This window comes from Rhinopithecus bieti, unplaced genomic scaffold (assembly GCF_001698545.2).
Source record: "Rhinopithecus bieti isolate Rb0 unplaced genomic scaffold, ASM169854v2 scaffold_20891, whole genome shotgun sequence".
Taxonomy (NCBI): Eukaryota; Metazoa; Chordata; class Mammalia; order Primates; family Cercopithecidae; genus Rhinopithecus; species Rhinopithecus bieti.
Window position 1 is genome coordinate 1,274,323 of NW_016810137.1, and position 18,489 is coordinate 1,292,811.

Below are 18,489 nucleotides of genomic sequence, written 5' to 3' on the forward strand. Positions count from 1 at the left end.
CCTGTAGTCAGTCAGCTGGGTCAGCCAGAGTGAGCAGGCATGTGTGTAGTATGTTGACTGTCCAGTGGACCAATGGGAATTTAAAGTTATGATCTGGACATTGATTTATCAAAATTTATCATCTGGTTAGGAACCTGGTTTTCTGTGATGATTAAAGGGCTTTTTTTCTACATTTTCTTATTGGCTTTTTAATTGAACTAAAATTTTAGCTTGTAAGTAATGCAAAATAAAATAGATTTTAGGAAGATGCATTAAAAAAGTTTGACTCCTATGCAGTAGGCCTGCAAACCATGGAACTGCTTCCTTGATGTGAGCCAATGCCTTCCTGTTGCATCAGATCTCCACAGGACAGCAGAGCTTTCCATGGGACATGGTTCTGAATAGCTAGGTAGTGTGCCATACTCCAGGTTTTTAGAACTGCAAGCATTTGTATTAAGTATGAGTTTTCTCCTCAGTGAAAATGAAGGGGTAAGAAATCACGGGTTTCCTATGATCATGTAATATGAGCAACTAATTATAAAAACTGGCTGGGTAGTGGCTCCCAGCACCTTTGGGAGGCCAAGGTGGCTCACGCCTATAATCCCAGCACCTTTGGGAGGCCAAGGTGGAAGGATCTCTTGAGGCCAGGAGTTTGAGACCAACTTGGGCAACATAGTGAGACCTTTTCTCTACAAAAATTAAAACCATTAACCAGGTGTGGTGGCACGTGCCTGTAGCCCCAGCTATTCAGGAGGCGGAGGAGGAGGATCGCTTGAGTCCAGGAGTTCAAAGCTGCAGTGGAGCCGTAATTGTGCCACTATACTCCAGCCTGGGTGACACAGTGAGACCCTGTCTCTGAATGAATGAATGAAAAAATGATAAAGGCTAAACTTGAATAGTTTATAGTTATAATAAAACAAGCAGATCTGACACATAATTAAGGATCAGTATTAAAAAATACCTTTTATTTCCTTGTTTTGTTAGCCTTCTATGTGTGTCTCAGTAGTCAACCATGTCCCTTAATACAGCAATTCTCATTCAAATGCTTGTCCCTACTAATACTTATGCAGAGCAAAGAAGGCCCTGGGTTTGACTCTCCAGTAGGCCTGGTTCTCTGGCCTTCCTGGCTTCTTCCTTAAGCATTGTTCAGACCTCAAGTTTCTCCCTCAACCTGTCCTGTAATGCCATACAGAGCTCTCCAGTCTGAGCTGTGGCTTTGGAATCAACAGCCCCATCCCAAGGGGCCAGTGATGGAGAGGGGGGTGACTCAGATTGTGGGTGCTGGTATAGAAGAAGGGGACAGGGAAACTGAGGATGGAACTTGGTTCCCTACCATCTGAGTCCGGGGAGGAGAATTCTGCAGTGTGCTCAGGCAGGGTGAGCTCCAAGGGCAACTGCCCCAACAGCCCTTGGAATAAATCTTCAGTAGTCACAGGTCAGCCCCTCGCTCACTGTTTCCAGGGAAGGAAGAGTTCCTTCCACTGATCCAGTCTACAATATGTTCTAAAATCTCTTTTAAAAATCTTTATTAAAGCCTCAAGGGCCAGGCACAGTTGCTCACGCCTGTAATCCCAGCACTTTGGGAGGCTGAGGCAGGTGGATCACGAGGTCAGGAGATCGAGACCATCCTGGCTAACATGGTGAAACCCTCTCTACTAAAAATACAAAAACAAAACTAGCCGGGTGTGGTAGCGGGTGCCTCTAGTCCCAGCTGTTCAGGAGGCTGAGGCGAGAGAATGGCTTCAACCTGGGAGGCAGAGCTTGCAGTGAGCCAAGATCGCACCACTGCACTCCAGCCTGGGCGACAAAGCGAGACTGTGTCTCAAAAAAAAAAAAACTTTATTAAAGCCTCAAAATAACATTTCTCTCAATGACTGTTCTCCACAGAAACCACATGCCTCATACATACTTATATCTTTTCTTGATTATTCTGATATTTAATCTACCCAGGAATACAATTTTGAAGAACCACTTCTGAGGTAAAAGTAGAATGGAAATGATAATAAATATGATTTTTTTTTTTTTTTTTTGAGACGGAGTCTCGCTCTGCCACCCAGGCTGGAGTGCAGTGGCCGGATCTCGGCTCAATGCAAGCTCCGCCTCCCGGGTTTACGCCATTCTCCTGCCTCAGCCTCCCGAGTAGCTGGGACTACAGGCGCCCGCCTCGTCGCCCGGCTAGTTTTTTGTATTTTAAGTAGAGACGGGGTTTCACCGTATTAGCCAGGATGGTCTCGATCTCCTGACCTCGTGATCCGCCCGTCTTGGCCTCCCAAAGTGCTGGGATTACAGGCTTGAGCCACCGCGGCCGGCCCCATAAATATGATCTTAAGTTGAACTTACAGGCATTTCAGAGAGATCATGGACTCAGATTAAAAGTGAAATTTCTTTACAAGTCAAAAAATGCTTTCATAGCCCAGTATATTGGCCTCACCACAAGCCCCCTACAATTATGCTAGAAAGGTTAGACAATTTTCCAAGGCCCCTTGCACCCACTCCACTGGGACAGGAATGGGTGCTTGGGGAGAGCATCAAGGTGTATACACCTGGGGGCACTATGCTTGTGTCCTCCTGTGTGCCACAGGAGTACCTCCAGTTGCTGTTTGGGGTTGAAAAACAATCTGCCCCCAAACTGGGGTTAATGATCAGGTCTACTGGAAGTGGAAGAGAAGATGCCGAGCAATTTGTTTGTTTACTCTTCAGCGATAAAGTAACAAGCATGTAAGCATTTCTTTGGTGGAAAAAGAAAAGTCAGATAGACCTCAAGGCTGGGTTGATTAGTACCTAGATACTACGTTTAGAATCTGACATTAAGAAACATAAGGAATTTTCTGAGATGTCTTTCTTCCATCATGTATGAAGAAATGAGATGGCTGAACTCTTACTGGTGCTTAGATTTCTAGGAAGCAAGAAAAATCATACTTTCTCCATTGAGTCCTGTACCCCAGTGACACAGTTTGTCCAGTTCATTGGTTTCTTTTCCTCTTTGCCAATGGAACTCACCTAGACGCCTGTGATTTTAATTTGCATTTTCTAATGAAGAGTGATGTCAAGTATCTTTTCATGTGCTTATCTGTATATCTTTGATGAAATCAGTACAAATGTTTTGCCCATTTAAAAAAATAAGTTGTTGGCTGGCACACTGGCTCATGCCTATAATTCCAGCACTCTGGAAGGCTGAGGTGGGTGGATCACTTGAGGTCAGGAGTTTGAGCCCAGCCTGGCCAATATGGCAAAACACCATTTCTGCTAAAAATACAAAAATTAGCCTGGCGTGGTGGTGCACACTTGTAATCCGAGCTATTTGGGAGGCTGAGGTGAAAGGATTGCTTGAACCTGGGAGGCGGGGTTGCAGTGAGCCAAGATTTTGCCACTGCACTCCAGCCTGGGGGAAAGAGCAAGACTCCATTTCAAATTTAAAAAAGGTTGTTTTCTTATTATTGAATTTTAAGGTTTCTTTATGTATTTTAGATAAATCCTTCAGCAAATATATGGTTTACACATATTTTCTCCCACTCTGTGATTTGTCTTTTCATTTGCTTAACAGGGATTTAAAAAAAAATTATTACGTTTTTTAAGAGGTAGGGTCTTGCTGTGTTGCCCAGGCTGGTCTTGAACTCCTGGGCTCAACTGATCCCACCTTGGCCTCCCAAAATGCTGGGATTATAGGCGTGAGCCACCATACCCAGGATCAGCCTTATAATAAGGATCAGCCTTATAACATCTGTAGAATCTGTAGTGACATCATCTTTCTCATTTCCAGTGTTGGTAATTTGTGTCTTTTTTTCCTCAAGCAGTCTAGCTAGAGGTTTATCTCTAGCTATATCAATAAATATTTATATCAATAAATATTCTCAAAGAACAGCTTTTGGTTTCATTAGTTTTCTTTATTGTTGGCCACAAGATTTTGGGGCCTAAAGGCAATGTGCTTCAAATAAATGTAGCCTTATTATAAAGAATTGGGAATGATAGGTATTTCAGCTAATAAATTAATTCTGTGTCAGCATTTCCCTAAGTATGGTGATGAACAGAGTTTTAGACTTCTCACAGGCATCATCTGGATTCTGTTGTTCAAAATAATTTTGTATTTATTTTGTTGCAGGTTAAAAGTACATAGACTTAAAAGACTAAACTGCATGAAGCATTTTAGTTTTGTTTTCTGTTATGGAGTGAAACTTGCCAACTTCACTTATTTTACAAAGAGAATCTGAAATGGAATTTGGAGAAACATGAATTTATAGGGTCTTGTTTTTTGCCCATGTGCCATTAAGTACTTTGTAAAATTTAAAGGCCCATAAAAATAAGCTATGACTCAAATCCCTGGAAAGATCAACATTTTGGAAATAAAATTTAATACATTAAAACTGGATTCTCCTTTCAGAATTATAAATATTGAGCTACAAGAGACACTATACATCAACACGTGAAAAACTGTGGATAGGGTTAAACAGACCCTAGAGCAGTATGTAGCTAATATTAATTTTTGTTATTTCACAGATTAAGATTTAACAAACATTAATTGTGTACTTTGTGTTATATCCTTCCATATTATATGGCCTTAAATATTAAGCTTTGATGCAAAATTGCCTTGTTATAAAACAGATTGGATTATGTTCATTTTTGCCAGTTTGCAGCTGAATAGGAAGCAGACAGCAGAAACTCTTGAATATACCAAGAATCCATCAGCTACAGCTATTTTGCCAATATTAATGGATAAATTTTAGAATAACCAACCTGTGTGCGGGCAGCTTAGCGGCTCACATATGTGCTCACAAGGAAGGCTCATATCTTCAAAAGGCAAATAGCTTTTCTCTTTGGGGTCGGACCTAGCATAGTGCTGTCATAAGGTAACCATGAGGAGAATCACATAGAGCCAGACCAGACTGAATCAATTTACAATTTTAATAAACTTTGAAATCAAAGTCAAAATCCTGAAAAGTTCTAAGATGCCCTCAAAGATTTACTCTAATGCCGGAATGAAGGGGATGCTTTCTTCATGTTTTCATTCATACTATTCATATGGTTTTCTCTTGGTATTATATTTTTAAAAGAAATTTTACATAAAATTTTAATCCTTGTATATTGGATTTTTTTTTTTTTTGGCTCAACTATTTTAAGAAAAGGAAGTCCTGTAATGATATCATTTGAACTAAGCCAATTTCTTTTAGAAGCAAAAAATCTGCCAGATGTTGCTATTATGAAACCGTGAGCTAGCATTTATAATTCATTTGACACCTGGATATACTGGCATAAACAATGGCTTTTTATATAATGAGGCAGTTCTAATTTAAGATCAGTGCTTCATCTGTTTTCTTGTAACTTTATTAGTACTAATGGACAAGTCTAGGCATACGTCCATGGACTGCCTTTTGGCATTCAATGTTAGAAATGGTTAATAAGCAGGGAACATATTCCATCTGGGAAAGCTTCACTTGCTGCTGTGTAATTTTGAACCTATTTTTTTGATGTTCTTGGGACTAGCAGGGTTGTGTGTCCCTGAGAGACTGAGGGCCGCACTGATTCGAATTATCTGGTAAAAGCCAGAGTCATGTAAAGCACTAGTGTTCACTTCAAAGGCATTCAAAGAAGGCATTTTCTAATGCCTAAAACCGTATGTCAAAGATGATGAAACACTACCTTATAATTAAGTCAGCAAGAGTCAGAAAAACTATTTGTTAACTATAGTCTTCTTAGATTCCTCTGTTTTTGAGTGAATAAACAATCCCTTTTCAGCACAAAATAATTTGCATCACCAAAGCTGATACCTCTGGTAGCCAAGCATGCTTTACTTACTGCAATTAAGGTCATATGCTTGCTTTGCTATGACTTGTCTGCACTTAGGTTATTATGTATGAGGTATTAAGCGAAAGGAGGATTAAGGCAAATTCTTAAAAATTTATGTTTTAATTTTAAAAATTTTAATTTGGCACAGCCAGATTTGAAATCATACTAATAGGGTCTCCAGATCCTGAACAATGTTACTTTTACAGTTTGTGAAGCTTTCACCTACAAATAATCGAACTTTAATTAAAAGTTACCTTCTGTTTTTGATTTCAGAATCAACTGGTTTATATAGAACATTTGAATTTTAACTCTTTACTTGAAAAAAAAACCCAGATGAATCTTAAATTCAGCTGATTAGAAAATAAAACAAAACAGCAGAAATTAAATATATACCCCAAATTGTTTTAATTAACTTAATATTTTGTAGTTTTAGCATCTATTGTAATGTATTCTAAAGATAATAGGAATGTAAGTTATGCTACATCTTAGTGTGTGTTAAATTGCTTTAATCATACCGCTTAAGGGGTACTCACAGAATATAGGTTACCTTCCAGCATCTAGACCTCTCCCACTCCTCCCGCCCCGAGCCCCATTCCCAATAATAAAATAGAAGAATTTCATTCCAAGTAAGGATTATTGTACTTGGGAGACAATGATGCTTCCATCTTTGAGGATAGTATGTCTTACATGAGAACCTCCTATCTCTTACTGATTGTGAGTGGATTATTTTGCTGACCCTAGTGTTTAGGTGTGCAGAATTCTGCAAGTTGAACATAGAGATTTAACATATTAAGTAGTACATTTAACTTAAGCCAAATTTGGCTGTACAAGCTCATTCCCCTGGAATCCGCCCCCATTAAAGGAATTTTTAAGAGGTAAAAAACCCAAAAGGGAGTGGGGAGAATGGGAGGAGACACAGTACTGGGCCAAAGCAATTCAGCAAATTTTTGAAAGATGGAAAATAGAAGGAAGAATAGCAGTAAATGATAGAAGAGGAGAAGCTATATTGGGATCCCTGCCAGGAGGAAAATGATTTGAGAAGGTAACAATTTGCTGTTAAAGTAAACCTATAAAGGCTCAGGGCACAGAGGCCCAAGTATTAAGTACTGCAGGGGTGAAATGGAGGCTATCATGGGACTAGCTAGAAGTCTATGGAGGCAGTAGGTAGACCCCAGGTCCTTTCCCACCCTATGTAGTCATATGATTACCCTTTTCAGAGCAACAGATCGGAGGTTTATTTTCTGAAAAACAAAGAAACAAACCTGATAAGCTCTAGACTTGGGAACACCAGACACAACTGGGTTAGTGATGAGACTTAGGAGACACTGAAAATAGCATGGAAAAAAACAAAAGTCTGCATACTGAACTGGGATTTCCCTGGACCTGTTTCCTGCCCTGTCTCCAGAAAGCAAGCAGGCAGACCTGCAAGTACTTTTTGGGCCTCAAATTCTCCATAGAAACAAGGTAGCTGCTGTTTTCTTTTTCTGGAACTCTAGTTTACTGAGATGTTGGACTTACTAATTATAGATTATTATTTTTTTCCTCCAGATTTATAAAAGTATTATTTAAATATAAAACTTCCCTACTTTAAGTGTACAGTTTTATTAGTGTTGGTCACTGTACACAGCTGTGTAACCATCACCACAATCACGATACAGAACAGTTTCCTGATGCTGAAAAGTTTGCTTATGCCGTTTGCATGACGATTCATCCCCTCCCTTGGTCACTGGTCCCAGGCAGTCACTGATCTGCTTTCAGTCACTATGGTTTTGCCCTTTTTAGAATGTCATATAAATAAACTTATGTAGTAGATAGTCTTTTCTGCCTGGCTTCTTTCACTGAGCATAATGATCGCAAGATTGGTCATGTCTTTGTAATATTAGTATTTCATTCCCTTTGTGTGTGGAGTGGTATTCCACTGAATTAATATGCCGAATTTATTCATCTCTTCATCGGTTGATGGACATTTGGTTTGTTTTTCATGCTACCCCTTTATAGTCACTCATTTCCTTCTCCCCTGCTATCTTGAATCTGGCAACCAATAATTTATGATCTTGTCATTATGAAAATATTAGCTGGGCATGGTGGCTCATGCCTGTAATCCCAGCATTTTGGGAGGCCAAGGCGGATGGATCGCCTGAGCTCAGGAGTTCAAGACTAGCCTGGACAACACAGCAAAACCCTGTCTCTACCAAAAACACAAACAGCCAGGCATGGTGGTGTGCACCCCTGGTCCCAGCTACTTGGGAGGCCAAGGTGGGAGGATTGCGTGAGCCTGGGAGGCTGAGGTTGTAGTGAGCCGAGATCACACCACTATACTCCAACCTAGGTGACAGAGTGAGACTCTGTCTCAAAAAAAAAAAAATCATATACATGGAATCACACCCAATTGGACCCTTTGAGATTGCCTTTTTTTTTTTTCCCTTTCAATATAATGTCCTTGAGATCCCTTTAAAGTGTTGCATGTGCCAGTAATTTCTTTCTACTATTCAGTAGTAGTCCACGGTATGGATGTATCCCAGTTTGTGTAGTCATTCACCTACTGTAGGACATTTTGGTTCCCCCAATTATATTCAAATTGAATATGTGGAAGGGTAATTCTTTTGGAAATGTGGAGCCACTGAAGGTTTCTGTTTGTTTGCTTTGAAGACTTTTGTGGAGGGGAATAAAAGGATTGTATCTGAGTTTTTGGAAGATTATGCCAGCAATTCTACTTAGGATATTCTAGATGGGTTTTTTGTTTGTTTGTTTGTTTTGAGACGCAGTCTTGCTCTATCACCAGGCCGGAGTGCAGTGGGGGATTCTCAGCTCACTGCAACCTCCGCCTCCCAAGTTCAAGCGATTCTCTTGCCTCAGCTTCCCAAGTAGCTGGGACTACAGATGCATGCCACCACATCCGGTTAATTTTTTGTATTTTTAGTAGAGATGGGGTTTCACCATGTTGGCCAGGATGGTTTTGACCTCTTGATCTCGTGAGCCACCCACCTTGGCCTCCCAAAGTGCTGCGATTACAGGCATGAGCCACCATGCCTGGCCAGGATATTCTAGATGGTCTTGATGAGGGTGGTAAGGGCATGAACAAGACTTGTGGTCTTTCAAATTCTCATATATTCATTATCTATTTATTGTCTATTATATTCCAGAGACTGAAACTGTAATTGTGTTAGATATTAGGGATGTGAAGACTAGTATGACATAGTCCTTGTTCCCGGGAATTCTCAGACTAAGTAGAGGGCAATACTTACATACAAATAAATATACTTTAGTGCTATTGATGCTATCAAAGATGTCTATACCTGACTCATTAGAAATATAAATGAAGTGGGAGGGTGAGGGTCAGCGAAAGATTCAAACAATGATGAACTAAAATAACATGTGTAGTGCTCAGAACAGTGCCTGGCACATAGTAAGCAGTCGACACAAATTAGTAATTGTTAGTAATGGTGGTATATGGAGGCAGGAAATAGTCTAGTCCAATTGATAAGCATAATAAAAAGATAAGAAGTGCTTTCATGAAGAACTCATATGCTTTCACCTGCCTAGAAGTGAGAAGAGATGCTTGCTCCTCTCCTTTGGCCTCAGGTAAGCTTTCTGTTTCAGAGATAATGGTCTCCAAACTTCTCTCTCATCTATTTGCCAAAAGGAGTCTGAATAAAAAGGCCAATATTCAAACAGAAAACAAATATAGTATACTCTTTGCTGCAAAGAGTTTAAAGGTACATGCTTAACCTTGTAACGAGCTCCTCCAGTAACTGCTTGGACAGATCAATGAAAATTCTTCAATAGGTCTTTTCGTTAATAAGTAAATTAGAGCAGTAAAAAAACATAGCTTCCTGTGTGTGGAGTGGAAGGTTGGAAAGTCACTGCTCATGAGTATGGAGTTTCTTTTTGGAGTGATAAAATGCTCTAAATTCATTGTGGTAATTGTTACACAACCTTGTGAATGGATTCAAAACTACTGAACACTTTAAACAGGTGAATTGTATGATATATAGTTCAATAAAGCTGTTATTAACAAAAATTATGTAGTGATTTGGAAAGCTGATCAAGTGATTACTAGAATAAAAACAAAATAAAACATAACCACATACTAACTTGGTGTCATCAAAGTTCGTTTCAACTCTGGTTCCTGAACACATAGTTCTACTTTTCTTTCCAATCGCTATTTGAGGCCAGTGTGTTTCAAAGAGGCTCACCATTCCCACAAATAGGTTTGACATGCCAGAACTCATTCATCCAACCCTGGGATTATGGTCAAATGAAGGCTGGAAATAGGTGTGCTTTTCCTAGGCCAATTCAGTCTTCAATTTGCAAGCTCGGTGCCATCCAATTCTCAAACCCAATCCTGACCGAGGTCCCATCCAGAGGTCTGTATCCGATGTGCCTGCAGGAGGGCGCCTAGAGCACTCACATCTCCCCTACCTTCAGTGCATTTGAATGGATATACCTGGGCTCCCACTTATAAGTGAGAACATGAGGTATTTGGTTTTCTACTTCTGCATTAATTTGCTTAGGATAATGGCCTCCAGCTACATCCATGTCATTGCAAAAGACATGATTTCATTCTTTTTTATGGCTGCATAGTATTCTATGGTGTATACGTACCACAGTTTCTCAATGTGGTAGAAGTGACCAGTGTTCTCAAGCCTGTATGTCTATCTGGCTGGGCCCTGATTATTTCTCCAGGGGTTAGGCTTTACCTCTTATGTTCCTAGGCACAAGCTGGGGTCCTCCTGAACTGCGCAGACCATGTGCTGGATTTCAGGACCCCTATTACCTAGAGATTTTGTTCTTAGGTAATAAGCCCAAGTTTGCCCCTCTTCTTTGAAGATGGTCATTTAGAGTGCTGGCTACTTCACTTGGCGCAAGCCCAGTAGCCAGCTTAGCTGTCCTCGTTTCAGAAACCAACTAATTTTTTTTCTTTTCCATTTCTAGGAGTCTACTGCTAAGATTTCAGCATGTCCTATGGCTGAGTTAATCAGAGTTATGATAGGAAGGTACCTGGCACACCATCGCAGTGCTCCATCAATGCTAGTACGTTGTGTTGTTTCCTTCACATCAAGTCAACTCAAGCTTGCTCTACTTACCTGGTGTACACAGTCTAAGAACTGTAAGAAGACTGGAGCAAAACCACTCCCCTGACAGTTGAGGGTCAAGCTGCTCCGCTGACTGAATTTGTGACCAAAAGAGAGCCACTCTTTTTCAACCAACATCCGGAAGCCTTCAAGTGTCCTATAAAAGGGATCACTGAGTAACTGAACCAGGGATGTCACCTAGGGCACAAACAGGATGGATTGTTATTAATTTTAGTTCTGAAAAAGTCCTATTACTAAGATAAAAGCACTTCCTTCTGATAATAGCTAATTCACAAATTTACCTGGACAGCAAATTTGTTCACTAACCATTCCAGGATGGCCAATAAAATGAATTCTGTAAGCTTTCCAGTAAAAACTAAAGCTCAAATTCATTTTGGCTACAAGTTTACTTTCCGGGAATTAAGACTTTAATCCTTAAGTGGCCAGTTTGCTGACAACAACCTTTTCCTAAGTTAATCAGAGGCCAGAGGATCAGTTAAAATCAATTCTACTTTTTGGCAGATGCAGATTAATGTCTTAATGTAGTCTGAATTTACTTTTCACTCTGGAGTGGGTTAAGGTGGGGCTTACAGAGAGCCAGGGGATGGACTGACAAAACCCAGAAAGGATGGTACACGCCTCACACTGCTGGTCAAGGGCTCCATCCGCAAGCCTGCATGGTAAATCTGTGGGTGGGAGAGCTTGATGCCTGGAGCCAGAGCTCCAGGCTGCGTAGGGGCTAAGAGCTCATGGTACAGAGTTTTCTGATGGATACCAGGTGGTGTTTAACACAGGACTTTCTCTGTCCATAAACACATTAGTCATTATAAAAAACATTCATCTGAAGAATTTAAAAACAACCAAATGGAAATATAAATATAAAATGAAGTATCAAAAAATATGTCTAATAGTTTACTTGTGCAGTGATGTCCCAGCCTTCCTCCAAACAGACCAAAACTGAGGAACCATTTTCAAGTACTTCTGATACAACCACAGCCAGCTGCATTATCCTGTGAAGCTAAGAGATAGGAAGGAGAACGCAATTAGACCAAGTACTTTCTGAGTGCAGAAGTCAGAGAGAGTTGCTTTCCCTGGATAATCAAACGAGTTAGGGATAAAGCACTTGGATAAAAGAACCACATAATGTTTTAAATACTTAAAGTTCTTTCAAACCAAGATTAAACAATGACACTTTTGTTTGGGTGCAGTGACTCATGCCAGTAATCCCAGCGCTTTGGGAGGCTGAGCTGGGCAGGTCAGTTTGAGGAGTTTGAGACCAGCCTGGGCAACATAGTGAGACCCCATCTCAATAAAACAACAACAAAATGACACTTCAAAAGGTAGACACATTTTAAAACAATACATAATGAAATAAAATTACCTTACATGATTCCCCCAAAAGTAGGTGAGCTATAATTCCATAGAGTACAAAAGATATTCTATGTGGACTTCCCAGTAAAGGAAGGAAATTCACATGAATTTTATTGGATTTAAAATTTGTTTTCAAAAAAAAAAATTTGTTTTTCCATGATGTAGTAAGTTCTATTTCAGATATTCTTAAATTTTTTGGGAATTAGATAGTGGTGATAGTTGCAAAACGTTGTGGATGGCTGGGCGCGGTGGCTCAAGCCTGTAATCCCAGCACTTTGGGAGGCCGAGACGGGTGGATCACGAGGTCAGGAGATCGAGACCATCCTGGCTAACACGGTGAAACCCCGTCTCTACTAAAAAATACAAAAAACTAGCCGGGCGAGGTGGCGGGCGCCTGTACTCCCAGCTACTCGGAAGGCTGAGGCAGGAGAATGGCGTGAACCCGGGAGGTGGAGCTTGCAGTGAGCTGAGATCTGGCCACAGTACTCCAGCCTGGGCGACAGAGCGAGACTCCGCCTCAAAAAACAAACAAACAAACAAACAAACAAACAAAAAACGTTGTGGATATACCAAAAAGCATTGAGTTGTACACTTTTATCATAAGGATAAATTTTATGGTAAATGAATTATATGTTAAAAAAGATACCCCTGGCTGGGCATGGTGGCTCAACGCCTGTAATCCCAGCACTTTGGGAGGCTGAGGCGAGAGTAGTGCTTGAGCTCAGGAGTTCGAGACCACCTGGGCAACATGGCAAAACCCCATGTCTACAAAACACACAAAAATCAGCCAGGCGTGGTGGCATCTGCCTGTAGTCCCAGCTACTCAGGAGGCTGAGGTGGGAGGATCGCTTGAACCTGGGAGATATAGGCTACAGTGAGCTGTGATTGTGCCACTGCACTCTAGCCTGGGTGACAGAGCAAGACTCTGTCTCCAAAGAAAAAAAAAAAAAAACAAAAAAACTCAAATTTGTGCTGTGTACTAAATGAGAAAAGAACTTTTATATTTTGCTAAGTTTTAAAGCCACATCAATTGGCTCAAAGTCCTTAATAAACCATTAAGGTGTGAGAACAATATCTGGATTTTAAAACCAAATGTATAACATTCTAGTTTAAAAAAATATTTTAATGATCATCAGACATAATTTGCAATTTGAATCTAACTCTGAACAAGAACAAAATGAAAAAACCCATATCTTAAACAGAGCTAGGGTACTTTATTTATTTATTTTATTAAAAAAAATTTTTTTTTTTGAGACGGAGTTTTGCTCTTGTTGCCCAGGCTGGAGTGCAATGGCGCAGTCTTGGCTCACCACAACCTCCACCTCCCAGGTTCAAGTGATTCTCCTCCCTCAGCCTCCCAAGTAGCCGGGATCACAGGCACGTGCTACCACGCCTGGCTTATTTTGTGTTTTTAGTAGAGACGAGGTTTCTCCATGTTGGTCAGGCTGGTCTCGAACTCCCAACCTCAGGTGATCCACCCGCCTCAGCCTCCCAAAGTGCTGGGATTACAGTTGCGAGCCACTGCGCCCAGCCTAGGCTACTTTAAACACAGGAATAAGGCAAATGTCCTACTTAGTAATGAGAAGCTCCTCACGTAACTGTTTCTACAACATAGCTATCACCAGGCCTGAATTCTTTTGGGCTCAGAATTCGTTCTAAGAAATGGCTATTATTAAAAAATCAAAAAATAACAGATGCTGGCGAGCCTGTGGAGAAAAGGGAATGCTTATACATCTCTGGTGGGAATGTAGATTAGTTCAGTCATGTAGAAAGTAGTTTGGCGATTTCTCAAATAACTTAAAAAAGAATTACCATTTGACCTAGCAATCCCATTACTGAGTATATACCCAAAGGAATATAAATTGTTTTGCCATAAAGACACATGCACACACATGTTCAGTGCTATACTATTCACAATAGCAAAGACATGGAGTCAACCTATATGCCCATCAACAGTAGACTGGATAAAGAAAATACAGTACATATACACCATGGAATACTACACAGCTATAAAAAGAATGAGCTTATGTCCTTTGCAGTAACACAGCTGAAGCAAACTAACACAGGAATGGAAAACCAAATACTGCATATTCTCACTTATAAGTGGCAGCTAAACATTGAGTACACATGGACACAAGGAAGCGAATAGATGCCTGGGGCCTACTTGAGGTTGGAGGTGACAGGAGGGTGAGGACAGAAAAGCTACCTATCAGGTACTATGCTTATTACCTGGGTGATGAAATAATCTGTACACCAAACTCCCAAGACATGCAATTGACCTATACAACAAACCTATATATGTGCCCCTGAACACAAAATGAAAGTCAAAAAAAAGAATTTGCTTAAAGAGTTAACTTTTAAGATGTCAGTATCCCAAGTGGGCAATTATTTCCACCGTCTTTAGTCTCTAACTTTTGGTACACGTCTACTTTCTAGCAAAGAGCAGAGCACAGAATGTATCAGAAACATGGATAGATAAGTTGGGTGGTGGGGTCCGTTTGGAGCTTGGGCTCATAGCCTGGGGACGGAAGGGAGTATTGATCAGTTCCTTCCATGGGTATGCAAAGCACCATAAATTGCCTTAATAATAATGAACACGGCATGATACATTTATAGCCAAATGTATATGTGGTAGCATTTCTCTTTGGTTTAAGTATCTTGAGAACAGTCACTGCCCTGGATACTGACATCATTCCTTTTTTTTTTTTGCTTTTTAGTCCAATGTGCTGTGGGAAACAAGAGGCAGGATGCTTGGAGGTAGATAGAGGCAAGGGACTGGGAATTTCTGCAAGGTGATAACAAATAATGGGGGCCAGTCATGGCAGCTCATGCCTGTAATCACAGCACTTTGGGAGGTCGAGATGGGAAGATTACTTGAGGCCAGGAGTTCAAGACCAGCCTGGGCAATATAAGAAATAAAGGAGCTTAAAGACAAGGCCCTTTAATTTCTCAATAAAAGTTCCATTAAGAATATCCCAAAGTTGACTGAACGGAAAGACAGACACTGTGTTTTTTTTTCTCTAGCCTTAGGTAGGCTTGGGGGCATCCAGTGTGCCTTTGGTGGGTAGTTTGGGGTGAATCTAAAATCTAGAGACCTGGGATAGGCAGACAAATGAAAGGTGAGAGCTCTTGGAGTCATGCAGAAGTTGTCCTCTGCCCTGGATCCTTACTGTACTGATAACAGAGCAGGACCCCTGTATATACATGCTGATTAAATTTACTACATCAAAAATTTCCATCTAAAAATAATTTTCTCCTTAGTGTCCTATAGACACCAAACTTTGAATTACACAGAGATAAAAACCCAGCGATCAAGACTTCTACTCCCTCACCTCCTATATCAGATGATTTCCTGAAACTGAAAGGCCTTTACTGATGGCACGCAATGAAGGAGGAGAATGTTGGCGAGTGGGGGAACCAAGTATTTTTTTTCTCAAATGCAGTTCTGTATATCTACTTGGGCCTCTGTTTCTCTGAGTTATAAAGAAAGAAGCTGCTTCAGACATTACCTGTGGGAGCCACTCAGAATCTCCCAGCGCTTTCAGGAAGGTCACTTCTGAGTCAGTAGGGATGGTGCTTGGGATACAAGCCCTCATCAGCTTCTTAAAACTGGCTTTCACTTGCCGGATTTCATGAAATTCAACAGGAACAAACTCACAATTTAAAGCAAATTCTACCTTGAAGTTCTGTGGATAAAGATTCAGAGAATCAGGCAGATGAAGTGCTATAGGTAAAAGAGTGATGTTTCCAATGGGGCAGTGCATAATGGTAAACAGTTAGTTGGGGCCAAATAGCTGCAGAGGCTGCCAATGGGTCAAGAGAGTCAATCTTGTATGGCAATGTGTCAGTGTTGGTGGGAAGAGCCATTCAGTACAGTCTAGTTGTTTGCCTAGAATGGCAAATCTAGTCCTTACTAGAGGTAGATTACTTAGCCTAAGAATGCTCTCATTCTGAGAACTGGAAGAGACTACTGGTAGACTGGAACTTGATGGAGCTTATAATACCAAATATAAGTCAATTATAAGGCCATGAACCCGGAAGTTTAAAGAGCAACTAATGATACATGGACAGTATGACTACTCCAACAGTGTAAACTAAGTCTTCCCAAGATGTATATGGTAAGGGATAGGTAATACACTGTTGGAGTTCCAGACTGTACATATATTAAAGTTTGTAGATATGCACATATTTGTTTCTTATTATGCAAGTAAAACATATTCATAATAAAAATGAAAAAAGGTAGAGATAAATATTGAGAAAGAAATAAAAATCACTTTCTTGCTGCCCCAAGACTACCAACATTGTGGTGACTTTTTGTTTGTTTGAGATGGACTCTCAGTCACCCAGGCTGGAGTGCAGTGGCACAATCTCGACTCACTGCAACCTCTGCCTCCTGGGTTCAAGGGATTCTCCTGCCTCAGCCTCCCAAGTAGCTGGGACTATAGTTGTATACTACCACGCCCAGCTAATTTTTGCATTTTTAGTAGAGATGAGCTTTCACCATGTTGGCCAGGATGGTCTTGATCTTTTGACCTTGTGATCCGCCCACCTCGGCCTCCCAAAGTGCTGAGATTACAGGTGTGAGCTACTGCGCCCGGCCCTACTTCTTAAAAGTCAATAATAAAAAATTACATGGCTGGGCATGGTGGCTCATGCCTGTAATCCCAGCAGTTTGGGAGGCCAAGGCAGGCAGATTACCTGAGGTCAGGAGTTCAAGACCAGCCTGGCCAACATGGTGAAACCCCATCTCTACTAAAATACAAAAGTAGCCAGGTGTGGTGACGGGCACCTGTAATCCCAGCTACTTGGGAGGCTGAGGCAGGAGAATCACTTGAACCCCGGAGATGGAGGTGGCAGTGAACTGAGATGACACCACTGCACTCCAGCCTGGGCAGTAGAGTGAGACTCCACCTAAAAAAAAAAAAAAAATTACATAAAAGAACCATGAAAGGCTTTGTTCATTTCTATCTTTGGGATAATATTTTTTCACTTAATATTATATATGTATCAATCTATATTTATTTGAGTACTTTCTCATTTACATCTTTAATCCATATGGAATTTATTTTGTGTGTGGTATGAGTGTTGCATTTGTAATTAAAGAATGCTATACTGATGGCCTGCTGGTAGATTTCATTTTAATAACCTAGCTGTGAAGATTTAAAAGTCCTCTAACGTTTCATGCCAAAGAATGAATTAATTTTCTCAAAATGTTTCCACTTTCTTTTCATTTTGCCCAAATTACTCTACTGGACCATCTGCTTTTCTAAGAGTAAAACTGCTTTCTGGAGATTGGTTGCACAGCAACGTGAATGTACTTAATAATACTGAGTCATACACTTAGAAATGGTTAAGATGGTAAATCTTGTTATGTGTATTTTATAATTTTTCCTTTGTCTTAATAATTCCATTTTAAGGAAGCTACTCTAAGGAAATAATCTAATAGGAAAAAACCTCTGGGAATGGTATCTCAATAAAAAAAATAACAAAATAACCTATTTGCTTGGAATTGTGACTGTAATTTTATATACAGAAGATAAAGAAACCTAAACATCCAACAATACGGGTTGAATAGTGACTAAAATAGTTATGGAGACTACTATACGACATGGAAACATGATGTTAAGGCTTCAGATAAAGAACCTAGTGATATACATGAGTTCCTTTCTATTATTTTTAAAAACTTATAATAGACAAAACATAGTTTACTTTTCAGGAAAGGTAGATTCCTATTTCCCAACTATACATAAGCTAGCTATGCCTATCTTAGAAGCCAGGAGTTACTAACCAAAGTACTGAGACACTCCATTAGGTTGGAAGGAATTTGTTCCCAATAATCAAGTATTAAAGTATGTGAATTTACCTAGGTAAAGGTCAAATTCAAGATTATTTTCAGAATAAGTCACTGTAATTTATTGACTTTCCTTTATGCTTCTTTGTTGGGAGAAAAAGGTATGGAATTGTAACTGGATGGCATTGTGCTAGCTAGAATGTGGCACATATCAGACAGATACAGAGCCATATTCTACACACAAAATCGAATAAAAGATAAAATCTGAATGGAATATATAAAATTGCTGACAACTACTGTGCCAGAATGGTGGGATTACATTTTTAAAAATAATAATACTTGGTCGGGCGTAGTGGCTCATGCCTGTAATCCCAGCACTTTGGGAGGCCAAGTGGATCACGAGGTCAAGAGATGGAGACCATCCTGGCCAACACGGTGAAACTCCGTCTCCACTAAAAATACAAAAAAAAAAAAAAAAAAAAAAAGCTGGGC

General features: G+C 40.3%; 1 protein-coding gene and 1 long non-coding RNA gene across 3 annotated transcripts in view; one reads left to right on the forward strand and one right to left on the reverse strand.

Annotated features, from left to right (window-relative positions):
* LOC108541783 (uncharacterized) overlaps nucleotides 1–11,720 on the forward strand; it is a 52,483-nt gene extending 40,763 nt beyond the window's left edge. The window contains exon 2 of the long non-coding RNA XR_001889068.1: nucleotides 10,696–11,720. This is a non-coding gene — a long non-coding RNA (uncharacterized LOC108541783). The remainder of the gene's footprint in view (nucleotides 1–10,695) is intronic.
* LOC108541781 (myotubularin-related protein 13) overlaps nucleotides 1–18,489 on the reverse strand; it is a 117,465-nt gene that overhangs the window by 19,958 nt on the left and 79,018 nt on the right. For both annotated transcript variants that reach the window (XM_017891446.1, XM_017891445.1), the window contains 3 exons: nucleotides 15,716–15,892; nucleotides 11,752–11,853; nucleotides 10,848–11,033 (listed from right to left, as the gene is read on the reverse strand). In XM_017891446.1, coding sequence (XP_017746935.1) covers nucleotides 10,848–11,033; nucleotides 11,752–11,853; nucleotides 15,716–15,892 — 465 coding nt within the window. The remainder of the gene's footprint in view (nucleotides 1–10,847; nucleotides 11,034–11,751; nucleotides 11,854–15,715; nucleotides 15,893–18,489) is intronic.